Source organism: Artemia sp. Qi Xiang Cuo, chromosome 19 (genome assembly GCF_049724085.1).
Source record: "Artemia sp. Qi Xiang Cuo chromosome 19, ASM4972408v1, whole genome shotgun sequence".
NCBI classification, from domain to species: Eukaryota; Metazoa; Arthropoda; class Branchiopoda; order Anostraca; family Artemiidae; genus Artemia; species Artemia sp. Qi Xiang Cuo.
The window spans coordinates 25,399,896-25,412,750 of record NC_142812.1 but is presented as its reverse complement, the minus strand read 5'-3'; the positions used below and the strand labels follow the sequence as shown (position 1 = coordinate 25,412,750).

Here is a 12,855-nt window from a genome sequence, read left to right as displayed (position 1 = left end):
GATATTTTTTAAAATATTAGAATTATTTATATAATTAAAGAAATCCTAGGCATCTGTAGTTTGGCCATTAGGGTTATAAAAGCTTATTATGTAGGTTTTTAAATTATTCAGCCAAACACTTATACCAATTACATCAATATCATTTGCAAAATCTGGAAAATTGATGCCACAAAATTTTATATTATTATTAATTAATAAAGCTACACCTCCTCCTTTTCTCTCAGAAGATCTATCCTTTCTCAGGATAGTATATCCCAGAGACTTAATTTGTTGATTTTGGGTTAAATGAGTTTCCTGGAGGCAAGCAATATTAATGGAATTATTATTCATAAATGATATTAGTTCATTTAGCTTATTATTTGTGAGTGATCTTACATTCCATTGGAGTATTGATAAATGTTGTGTTGTTGATTTATTCTTCATATGACTGTGTATCAATGTTCAGCTTTGTTAAAAGTAAAGCAAGATCTTTTTTTGCTTGAATGAGCATATCATCTGGGATGTAGATTTTTGCCAATTCTGCAATAATTTTTGTTTTATGTAGTTGATGTATGTTCATGGCCTGAACTGCATTACAGTTTAGAATGAATAAGCATATATTTGGGGATTGCATTTTTGGTAGTGCATCCTGTTTGTTGGTTAAGGGATTGATTCCTGGTAGTGTTTCTGGTTTGTTTCTTCTTGGGAGGGGGGGCCAGGCTGACCTCATCTCACCGGACAAGGGGGCTTGTTGGCTTGGTGATTCCTTCTGATAGGGATTTGAGTTAGGGGGCTTAGACGATGGTGTTTGATAGGGGGGGCTGGATGCCTGGGGGGCATGGGACTTGGGGGTTTTGGTTGGTTTCATTACAGGCTTTATTTGGTATTGTTGGGCAGCATTTGCTTCCATTGCTGCAAAGGGGTATGGGATGGCTTTCTCTGTTGATATTTGGAGTGTTAGAGCTCTTTTCTTGTATGCAGGGGATAATGATTTATTTGTAGATTCATGTGGGCCTTTGCAATTGATGCATGTAGGCTGAGTGTTGTTGCAAGTTGTCAGCTCTTTAGGATGGAAAGATTTACAATTACTACACTCTTGGAGAATTTCATTGAATTTGTTTGTCGTGTGTCCCAGTTTGAAACACTTCTGACACTGAATAGGCTTAGGTTTGTATTCCTTGTGTGGTTTGATTTTCCCAAATAGGAATAATTTTTCTGGGATATCAATTTTATCCTTCAGTGTGAATAAGAAGGATCTACTAGTTTTTAGGCCATTAGAGTTAGGTTTTCCAAGTTGAGTAACATCCTCAACTGGGATTGTAATTCCAGCCCCATCTGAGAGGCCTTCTTTTAACTCCTGAGTAGATATCTCTGGGGGAAAATTATAAACTACTATTTTTGTTGGTGATTGTTTTGGGTTCCAATTAGATGCAATAATTGGGGTATTCAGAAGGGATTTAAGGTTAATTATTGTATCTGCTGATTTCTGATCTTCTACAGCTATTAGTAGAGATACATCACGGTTAATGTTAAGAGAGAACATTGATTTTAGCAATTTAAAAATTGCAACTCTTATTGCAGTGATCATTTTTATTTCAAAGGGGGTAGTGGGAGTAATTTTAAGGTAGATTCCTAAGTTTTTGGAGGGAGGATCTTGGGCAGGGAGAGGGGAAATGCTTTTAATTGGGGAGATTTTTTTCCTTTTTTTAGAACTTCTAGAGAGGACCTCTTGAAACTCATTATCATCATTTATGGTTACATTAGCCCCTACACTTATCATTGTCCTATTCTCCGAATTGGAGCTATCATTAGAACTTTGAGATAGGGTGCTTGACCAGCCAGGATGGGTATCTTTCAATATGACACTCTCACTGGAATTTGATTCGGGATCTGGGGGGACTTTATTTTTTGGAGGACTTCTGATCATTGCCTATTGGAAAAAGCTTTAAACACAAAAATAAAACTAAAACAAGAAGAGAAAATGTATGATATTAATCTGTCTATACTATACTATGGGGAGGATAAACACCACAGTATAGCCCTGAGGATGACTTGAGCAGAATTGGTTTGGTACAACTGCTGTTTAGAAGAGATAATAATCACAAGAAAATTTATTTCGATTTTCTTATAAGGCTGCTGTTGCTGTTGTGTCGTGACTTTTTTTAAATACCACTTTATTTTCTTGTTCTTCATGAAACAGTTTTTGTTCATGGTTTCATATCTTCATTCCTAATAGCTTCGGGTTTTTCGGGTTAGGCGTCTTCTATATACTAATTTCTACTCGGTTTGATTTTTATTTCTTATAAAATTATATACATTCCTGAAAATTTTATTAATGAACAAAGAAAGCCATTTATCTACACGTACTTTGTCAATTCATATTTTGTAACTCACTTTTTAAAATTATCTGGTTGTTTTAACGTCTCCCTTAATTTTAAGCTTGATATCCTCGTCTATCTTTAAATGTTTGATTATCAATTTTGCAAATAACTATAAAACACCAATTAAAAACTAAGTTTTTTTTTTTTATACAGCACAGTTACATGCTAAAGACTCGTATATTTGAAGGTGAACGAGACTCAGTTTAAACGTGTCTTGGGATACATTGAGTCTGGAGTAAAAGAAGGAGCAAAATTGCAATGTGGTGGTAAACAGTGGGGAGACAAAGGCTATTTTATTCAGCCCACTGTGTTTTCGGACGTTAAAGATGACATGAAGATTGCCAAAGAAGAGGTAAATATTAATTTGTGCAATATCTTGAATTTGTACATAGAGTAAAGCCTTTTCTCCTCTTCCCTCTTTTCAAGAGGAATTTTTCCCTCTTTTTATTTCTTACTGTTTGAAGATTATGTACCAACGAAAACCTGCCGTGGCGATGTTTGAATCAAGTCATGCTTGAATCAGAATCAGGATCCAATCATAAAATTGCGAAAAATATTTGATTTCGAATAATTGAGTGTCTAAAATTAAAGGCTACCATGGTTGCTGCAGCAGCTCCAACTTGGTAATCAGCAAACCATGACCCATAGCTTCCGAGCTTAAAAAATTGGTCTAAAGATACTGTATTGTGACAAATATTTTCCCCGTTAAAAATGAAAACTAATGGATCATTTCTGTTCTCCTTGTCACACAATTTATTGATTTATTTTGACAGGTAATAAAATAGTAGAAGTTGTATTAGTTACTTGCAAATACTACCCCTTGAGACGGTTGCCGTAAATGGTTGAATGGATTAACAAGAATAAAGAAAAAACGTTTAATTGTTTCAAACAAGAACGACAGGCAAGTAAAGGTTTGACATATGTGACAATTTTGACCATAATATTATCATGGTAATTAATGACATTTTATATAGCGGGATTTTGACTCCAGCACAAGCCCAAGTGGATCATTGTGCATTCGCTAGTGTCATGGCTGATACAGCTCGTGTAAACCTATGAATTTCGCTGCCAGTCTGAGAGGACATGATGTAGCGTCAATGATAGGACAGTTTAGTTTGTTACTGTATAACAAACTCACATTGTTATACAGTAGGCTTCTTAATAATATCGCAAATATTGATAAAGGCTTTTGGGAAGCTGCAAAAAAGTACCAGCTGGTGATAGTTGTGGCTGCAAAAAAGATATTGCTGCAAAACGGCTGCCTGATGTGGCTGCAAAAAAAGTACCAGCCGGTGATAGTTTACTCTATCCAATTCAAATTCTATTAGAGTGAATCCTCGTATCTAGTAGATAATTTCATAGAGCGCACTGCCTTCCTTTTGCTACTAAAAGACAATGAAAACATAGAAAAATGGGTGACAGCGGAAAAAAAAACTTTTTTTGCTAATAATAATAAAAGTCTGAATATTTAGGTGTTGGTGTTATGTCTTGAAAAGCACAAACGCTGTGCAGAAATAAAAGAAAATACATCCTGTTAACTTCCAGTTGGATAATCTATCTTTATATCACAATTCACAAGGTAGCAAAGCAGGTCATTGATCTGATTATTAAAAGGTTGTCAGAAATTATCTACCAGACAACCTGCTTTGTTGCCTTTTGAATAGTAATATAAAGTAGGAACATCCTACTAGGCGTTAATAAGTTTTTCATTATCAAGCAGACAACCTGCTTAGTCCTGACGTTAACAAGATATCCCATTATCAGACAACGTGCTTAGTCCTGCTTTGTTGCCTTGTGCGTTGATATAAAGCCGGATTAACTACTAGACGCTAACAAGGTATCCCATTATCAGGCAACGTGCTTTATTGCCTTGTGAAATAAAATGGAATTTTCTTACTGGACGTTAATAAGATCCGAGTTTTTCATTTGTTTTTTATATCGTTTTTTTTTTTTTTTTATAAATATTACCGGAAATGAAGCTTGAACTTTCGGAATTTTATTGTTTCTTATTCTTCCATTGTCATATTGAAAAATAATAATTGTTTTCTATATTTTCATTTCATTTTAATCATGTCTAGTCGATACAAATTCTAGTGTTTTATTGCCATTAGGGGGTCTAAGCAAAGCAAAAGCTCATATGCCCAAGTAACCAAAATGAGCCACAAACTAAATGTGATTATCCATCTTACTTACAGTAGCTATTGTTTTTATCAGGATTTAGTGGGTAACATTACCGGATCCAATTACGTTTTTTCCATATGCCCTCTTATGGCAGGTATGGTCTAGTGATTAAAATTAACTACCAAATTTGTGTATTAATATTCTTTTTGCGTCTTATTTTGCACCATTTTTTTTTGGAGAGTGGAGGAGGAGCTTGCGCAGCTGTGTTGGCCTTAGGTGGCTTGATGCTACAACGAGTTACGATTAGTAGTTGCTTTTTTTTACTCTTCGGACATATCAAAAAGAACATTAAAAAATTTTTAGGGATTTTTTTTTATCTTCATGAACAAATCCTGCTTTATCTAATTTCTAGAAACGATTTCTTTTAGATATTTGGCCCAGTACAGCAAATCCTAAAATTCTCATCAGCAGAAGAATTAATTGAAAGAGCCAATAGAACTAACTATGGCCTGGCTTCCGGGATTCTAACTAAGAATATTGACACTGCCCTCATGTTTGCTCAAGCTATCCAGGCTGGATCAGTATGGTAGGTTATCCGAATTTTTCCATTTTATATTTTTCTATGCACATTTTCTTTGACAGTTTTAACAATCAACCGTTTATTTTTCATTTAAGACACCAAAAGGTGCAGACAGAAGCTGAGAATTCTCCATGGTAGGCATACTGTAGATAGCATTTTGAATATATTGCTTGAGTACAGGAAATGTGAAAATTGAGGACGGAGAATAGTTCTATCTTAATATCAAAGAAGATGCATATACGTCTAACTGGGGCTCTAATATATATTGGGAAACACACACTTTTGTTTGTTTATTTGGGGTACACTTTACGGTGCCAGAAATACCGAATACTCTGTAACTATGTAGCCTTTTAACCCATGGAAGTGCTTGGTTTTATAAATCTATTGAACTGTCGATTGAACGACTCGACGGGTAATTTTGACGGGATATATCACTCATTGAATCGACTCCACGTGGATCTGTAGGGGTCAAGTGTAGGTTTTTTTTTAATTCAGCTGTTTAAGCTGAACCTTCTTCTATTAAATGAAAGGAAATGCCAGTATATGCTATTTTGACGAGTTGGTTCAGTCAATTCTGAAGTTTTTTCCCTTAATTTAAATAATGTGGAACTGAAACGGGTACAACAGTTTAGATATCTTGGGATAATTATTGATGAAAATTTATCGTTCCATGAACATGTTAAAACTCTATTGGTAAAAGTTTCTAGGAATGTTGGGATTATGTGCCGTCTCCGCCATGTTTTTCCTGTTAATATACTTAAATCAATTTACTTTTCTCTGGTTCACCCTTTTTTCTATATTATGTTTCAGTGTGGGCTTCAACTTTTCCTTCAGTTTATAAACCCCTTCAAATTTTACAAAATAAAGTGCTGAGGATACTTTTCCAGATTGATAATAGGTCTTATGTTACTCATCTTTTTGGATCAGCTGGAATTTTTTCTTTAAATCAACTTCATTTCATTGCAATATCCCAGATATGTCACAATTACGTTTTTGGCCAGTTAGCATCATATTTCCATGGAATTTTCCCTCTTAACTCGTAGTGTCATTCATATCCGACATCACTCAGGCTCAATTTCTCACACGAGTTTAGGCGAACAACTAGAGCAGGATTTAGTTTGAGGCATATTGGTCCGAAGGTGTGGAATTCTATTCCCTTGGATATTAGAGATATTACCAGCAGTTTTGCAGAATGGTGAGGAAGTTTATCTCTGAGAGTTGATTTTGTTTTATTTACCTTGTTTGTATTTGGTCAGTTGTCCAAGAGGCTTGTTTGTATTTTGTATAGGTTTTGATTTTTTTTTTTTTTGGTATTTTTTTCGTTTTTATTTAAATTGCTACCGGTGTTTAATAATTTGTTGTAATTTTTAATGCGCTCAATTATGCCACTAGGCATGCGCGCAGGTGTATTTTGTAGCGTTATTTATATTTCATAAATAAAATATATATCTATCTATTTATCTATATATCTATCTATCTAAGTCTACCCTACCTCAGCCAAAGAAAGTAAGATATTCACAATTGTCTTGTCGCCTTGTCTGGCGACAGCAAAAGGAGAAAAGCTTTTATGATAGAGGCGAGTGGTTGCAGTTATAAAAAATAGGGATTGACGCCAAATCAAGGGTGTCTTTAAATATATGGTTGGTCTCTGGTGGTGCCATAGCCTATCCTACATGAGTTGGATGTTCCAAGAAAAATGGGATGAGAAATTATTCCTTAGCGCACAAAGTTCATGAACTCTCTAGATGGCTTCATTTTTAAAGTTGACGGCATGGAATCTTTGATAAGGAGATTAGCAGCCACTTTGTTTTTGCCTTATTAAGGCTTCGCGATACCGTAAAGGATCATATTGTCTCATCTATTCTAAGAAAATTTAAGCTGTAGAGCTTGGATAAGGGATGTGAAGAAAGAAGAGAAAACTAGAAGCCGACACCTTCTTTCCTGTAAATCTTAGAAACACTATTTAACTTTCCCCCTCTCGTGCTCAAGATAAGATGTTCAATTTTATTGCAACTCACATTATCAGAAAGTGTAATTTTTGTTTTTGATTAAATGAAACAGATTTTTCTTCTAATAGTTCAGGAAAGGGTAGATCCTAAAATATTCTATAGTACCTGCTCGGTAAACGGTAAAAATTAGTTTAAAGGAATTATCACTTGCGTAATTTGACTGGTTTGGGGTTTCTCTGTGGTGCTATCTGCTTTGATTGGCAAACTCGTCAACAAAAGGGAAGTATATTTCATTGCCAGGGAAGTCTTTTTAGGCAAATTTCACAGTCAAACCAGAAATTCTCGACAACTCTCGATGATAGCTAGTCTCCTGGGAGAATTTGCTAATGGCCCCTTCGTCTTTGAAACCATCAGTCGACGTTATGGCTCACAAATGATTCTTAAGGTATCGCTTGGCCTTAAAACTTACCATTCAAGCAATAACCTAGTTTTTAATCTGCAAGGGGTGTAGAAGCATCGTAGGCTACCCCCTTATTAATGAAAAATGTGAAGAATAGAGCGAAGCCAAGGAGACTAACTTAGGGAACTCCAGATAGCTGCAGAAACGTAAAACCATCAAGAATAACTTCCATGCGGCGATTACCTAAGTAACTTTCAACCGCAGCTTCTAGCCGACTATAAAGCTATTGGACTTGAGCATCTTTGATAAGGATCTATGCCAATCTATCAAGAGCCTATGAAAGGGTGGATGCCCTGACCTTATATTGTATCTCTGTACCAGAAGCTTGATATATGCCCAATGCAGAGCCATGAGGCACTTTAAGGTTGACTGTTCCTATCAGAATCCTTGATCTTGTTGGCCTAGCACCTTTTATTATTTTAGGTCCTTGTAAAGTGTTGCAGGAAAAGTGCTGTTGTGGACTTTCTATGTAGGGAGAAGACTCTGAGGTCTAACTGAGCCTCTATTCATTGATTGCCATTTGGTTTTAGGGATAGGGACAGTTTGGTTTTCTCTTTGTCCGGAAAGACTACAGAGTGAAAGCACATTCCTAGAATAAGGGTGATATAATTGTGACTATTTCAGCGGTACAGCGTATTAGCACAATGTTCGTGATGTGATTAAGTTGTAAAGTCTATTTATATCTTGGCTTTAACATTATGGAGGATTTTAGTAATAAATAACACACTTGGTCAAGAATTATATCCCTGCCATAGGAGAAGCTGGGAACCTCTTTGGTGTCTTGAACCAATGTCTGAAAATTGAACTTTGGCTTTGTTAAGTACCTCAATCCTTTACAAAAACCCTAACCTTTTTAGATCTCATTTAAGATTTTTCAAGTTACAGCAACTCCATTCTTACACCTTCGATCAAATTTATTTTGTCTTCGATGCTCTTCGACAACACTGAATTTTATGATTTTTTTGCTTTGTTTTGATTGTCTGATCGCAATGAAGGTTAAAACAGGATTTTTTTTCTTATAAATATTGGGATCGGCTTTAATGCAATATGAATTTTGATTGAGGGCTTATGCATGAGTACTATGGCATGCTAGTTGGTAAATAGTGCTACTTTACAAAGATGCAATAGCGCAATAGTTACATTTTTATTAATTTTGTATATTTTGTTTGATTTTACGCTAAGCTTCAAAGTGCCTTATTTGGAATGAGGAGTTTTTTCCGTTGCTTTAGGAAACCATTAGGTTGACTTTTGTAATTTTTCAGGATAAACTGTTACGATGCTGTTTGTTCACAAGCACCTTTTGGCGGATTTAAGCAATCTGGTATTGGCAGAGATCTGTAAGTTTAAATATTGCTATACTAATTTCTCTTATCAAAAACTAAATTAATTCATACGACTATAAGCACATCATCGTAATAAAATATGGTATTTTTATTATTAAATAGACAAGGTAAGGTTTATGTTGAAAATTGCATCCACAACCACACATGCACTCTCTGCTGGAAACAGAGAATCAGGAGATCGGTACCTGTGATACTCGAACCATTGGTCAAGCATGGAAATAAACTACTTCTACAACTAACAAGTTACTACAGCCCCAAGCCGTTTGAGGCCAACACAGCTACGCACGCTTTTCCTCCATCCAAATCTATTCAAAGCCTTCCTCTACACCCTTCCAAGAAGTTTTAATTTCCCTTAAATATATCCTTATGACATCCTCCCGCACCATTCTGGGACGACCTCCTATCACATACGAATAAAAGCTATTACAACCTCTACAAGAGCCGGATTCACTTCTTATGTCAGATAAAAAAAAAAAAAAACATAAAAAAAAAAAAAAACAAAATAAAAAAAAAAAACAAAGAGCGACATGCAAACATTGAAAACTAATCGCAAACAAAATGTGTCAAACACAAAATAATCAATATAGAAATTTAATGCACTTTTTTAAATTTAATTTATACAAACAAAACGTCTCGGAATTAGTAAAACAAACTTTACACAATGAATGGTAAAATTGAGAAAAAGAAAGGGAAGAGGGTATCGCACTTTATTAGCATTTCAATTTTGGACGAGGGATAAGTCCTTCTAAATATTTCTGTGAAAAATGCTATTGTTATAAAAAGGGGAATTTTTGTTGAGGAAGAACGAGGGAGAGGTTCTCCAAGCGAGAAAAATGACTTGTGAAAGCAAATTTGATCCAAACTATGGATATCATAATAGTTTCGTTCACTGAATATTCTCAGGTGAAAATGTGTGAGGTGTACTCTACTGAAGAATTTCACTTACTAGCTCTAAGTTTAACAAGATACGTGTTTAAAAAATCAAGCCTTTACCCCCCCCCCCATCCCCTTCCTAAGAATGTTTGTTATTGAAAAATGTACGTTAGTTACGCAATAACATTAATAATTCTCTTCATTAATTAGATTCAATAAGCCCCTTGGACTACATAATAACTATAGGGATTTCCCATAGTCTTTGTGTTTGTTCCTCTTTTTTGTTTAAGCATGTATTTGTTTGTTTGCAAATGGTACGATCTATTTGGAAACACTAATTAGTTTGTTTTTGCAATATATTTCTTGAATCAAAATCTATACAAAGGCATAGACTTAAAATATTGCCCTTTTTTAGAAAATAACAATCTCTTTATTTAAACTCTCGGAAAAGTCTGTATTAAGGTTTCGTGAAAAATGCGCCGGTTTCTAATACTTTGCGAAGAACTGTTTATCATTGCTCTGCGAAATTGTATCACTTCCTTAAAACGACTGTCATAGCATAGCACCGTGGCTTAAAACATATGGGTATAGCACTCGATGGTGTGCACATCAATGTGTATCAGCACAATAGGGACTGGAGTGGAGAAAAAATATCCTTTCTAAAGATACTTAAAAAAGTTTCAAATATAAAAAGAAATTAATGAAGGTTAGTGGCATATCGTTACCTTTGCTAATGTCGCGAGGTTAAGGGACCATGAGATCTAGGTGTGCCATGCGTGAGTGGTTGATACCCGATCAGTGGAGTTATATGCAAAGGCTAAGGAGCAGTGGGGAGAAGAATTGTATTTTAAGGCGGGGCTTCAAAAGAGCCAGCTAAAGTTTATTATTTGTGTTAGGTCAGATGGGTTACCACTAGGTGGGAGAAGGAAGTATCTGGGAGGGGTTAGGCAAGCTTCTGGTCCTCACTTCTGTCCCATTTGCGGGAAAGAGGAAGATGTGGTTCATTTTGTGTGGAAGTGTAGTGAATTAATAGATTTAAAAAAAGAATTGTTTGGAGTTGAGGCTAGGGGGAGATATGAGACAATAAATTTATTAGCAAGGAAAGATATGGGAGGCATAAAGAGATTCGTAAGGTTCCTGACGGTGGGTATAGAGCACAGAGAAAGGTTTTTTGAACATTAGGGGTGAGAGGAATATTTCACTAGCCTAGATTATACTTTTGTGCCAATTTATGTTTGTATGAAAGTGTCTTTGTTTGTGTGACCACGGCCCTGTGGGCTTTTGTGTCAATAAATTCTATTCTATAAGGTTTCTCCTTTAAGCCTACATACATTTCAAAATCGGTATAACTGTGATCGTTCGCATCGTATTGAATTTGTAATATCTTTCAATTTAATTTTAATTATACATAATAAACCTTACAGAAAATCTTTATCTAACTTGGGCGATGAAATTAAAGAAATCAAAATAATTTTTTGTTAAGACAACCATGATTACCACCCAGGGGCGGATCCAGGATTTTTTAGGGGGGGGCGGCAAAATAGGTTAATCCGATAAACTTGCGTTAGGAGTAAGTTTATTTAACGCAAACTTGCGTTAATTAAGTAAATTACACTACTTTAGACTATGCTGGGGATCAAAATTTCTTTTGATCCCCACCCCTGCAAAAAAATATGATGAAAACAATGAAACTTTGTGCGATTGAGGTTGTAATTTTGTCTTTTTCAGTGGAAAGGAAGGCATCGAGAACTACTTGGAAACGAAGACAATTACCATCAAGGTCCCCCAGAAAAATTCATAGGTATTGAAAAACCCAGTGAAATCGTTGTCATTTTATACATGTCAGCAATGTGATTTTCAGTCGAAGTTGCCTTTAGTGATATTTGAATTTGTGTGGTTTTTATAACTACTTGGGTTTTTCTGTTTGTTTTTTTTACGTCTTATTTTGAGTAAATGTTGGTTGTTAACAAAATATATTTTTTTTTTCTTAGAGGTTTCTCTTTCAATGATCCTATTTCCAGTAAGCGCTGATTGACCGGTGATACATTTCTTCCCAATGTCTGCTGACTGCTGATATGTCACTACATTGCAGGGGGGGCACTGAATTCCCACTTTTTTTTTATTCAGCAAGTCTTGCTGTACTCTAAATTGCTTAAGGATATGCCACGAAGCTTTAGCTTAGTTGCTGTTTAACCCAAACAATAGACAAGAAATCTCCAGAGGCAATATTAGTTTATATTCCAAGATAAGGGATGGCTAATGATCATATATTCAGCAAAAGTGGTGGTAACATTCGAAATACTATGAAAAAGAGTAAAGTAAATAAAAATTACCACATATAAGTGGAGTATTGCTACCCGTTTTTGAAGTAACGCAATTATCACAGGTGTTATATATCAAGATGTTTATGCCACTTATATATATGGTGTGCCACCCCTTAAACCCCCAAAGAGGCTAATAATACTAGTATTACGTACATATTAGACTGATAAAATTAAATCGGTCACTGTAAATCTACTTATATCGAAAAACAGAATTCTTGTAAGTTTGCAGTATGTAATTTGATATTGTCATAATTAAAAAGAAAACTCTTTTTTTGGCAGTAAGGTGCAAATGAAACTAGAATTTTTGGAGGATTATATGATGAGATGCAACAAAATATTTATTTGTAAGATTTTAACTTCGACATCTTATATAAAAGGTAGATTTCTTCACGAGGTCTTGAATTCTCAAATGACTTTTCTTGGAGATACTTAGCTTTTAATTGATTTTCTTAGAGTTTTTTGGTGAAATAGTTGCGTTTATATGAATAGTGGTGATGAGACGATTGATTGAAATTGGGGATTCTTCTAGAATCGGAACTGAAATGGAGAACATTTTTTTGATTCTTAAGACAAATCCCCCATCATATAGTTTTCAAGTAACAGAATATCGTATCTTTGGCTACCATTTATTATTTAAATATACCCATTACTAGGATATTTACTAAGTTTCTCAATTAAGATGGAGTAATCCTCTCATAATATTAACTGTTGTTTTTCTTTAAGTTTTAAACTGGTGTTCAAGGTTAAATAGGTGTAAGGTGTCATCACTCGAGAATTTTTATGTCTTTTCAAGTGCAGTGCCAAATTACTCGTTTCCTTTAGCTCTTTAAGATAGGCCTTGAAAC

The 12,855-nt window shown here is 35.0% G+C and overlaps 1 protein-coding gene across 1 annotated transcript in view; it reads left to right on the top strand.

Moving 5' to 3' along the window:
• Nucleotides 1–11,658, top strand: part of LOC148940656 (aldehyde dehydrogenase, mitochondrial-like) — a 49,754-nt gene extending 38,096 nt beyond the window's left edge. Inside the window, exons 6-9 of the mRNA XM_089105395.1 lie at nt 2,548–2,712; nt 4,910–5,067; nt 8,733–8,807; nt 11,415–11,658. Of these exons, the coding sequence (XP_088961521.1) occupies nt 2,548–2,712; nt 4,910–5,067; nt 8,733–8,807; nt 11,415–11,487 (471 nt within the window). The 3' untranslated portion in view covers nt 11,488–11,658. The remainder of the gene's footprint in view (nt 1–2,547; nt 2,713–4,909; nt 5,068–8,732; nt 8,808–11,414) is intronic.
• Nucleotides 11,659–12,855: the final 1,197 nt, after the last annotated feature.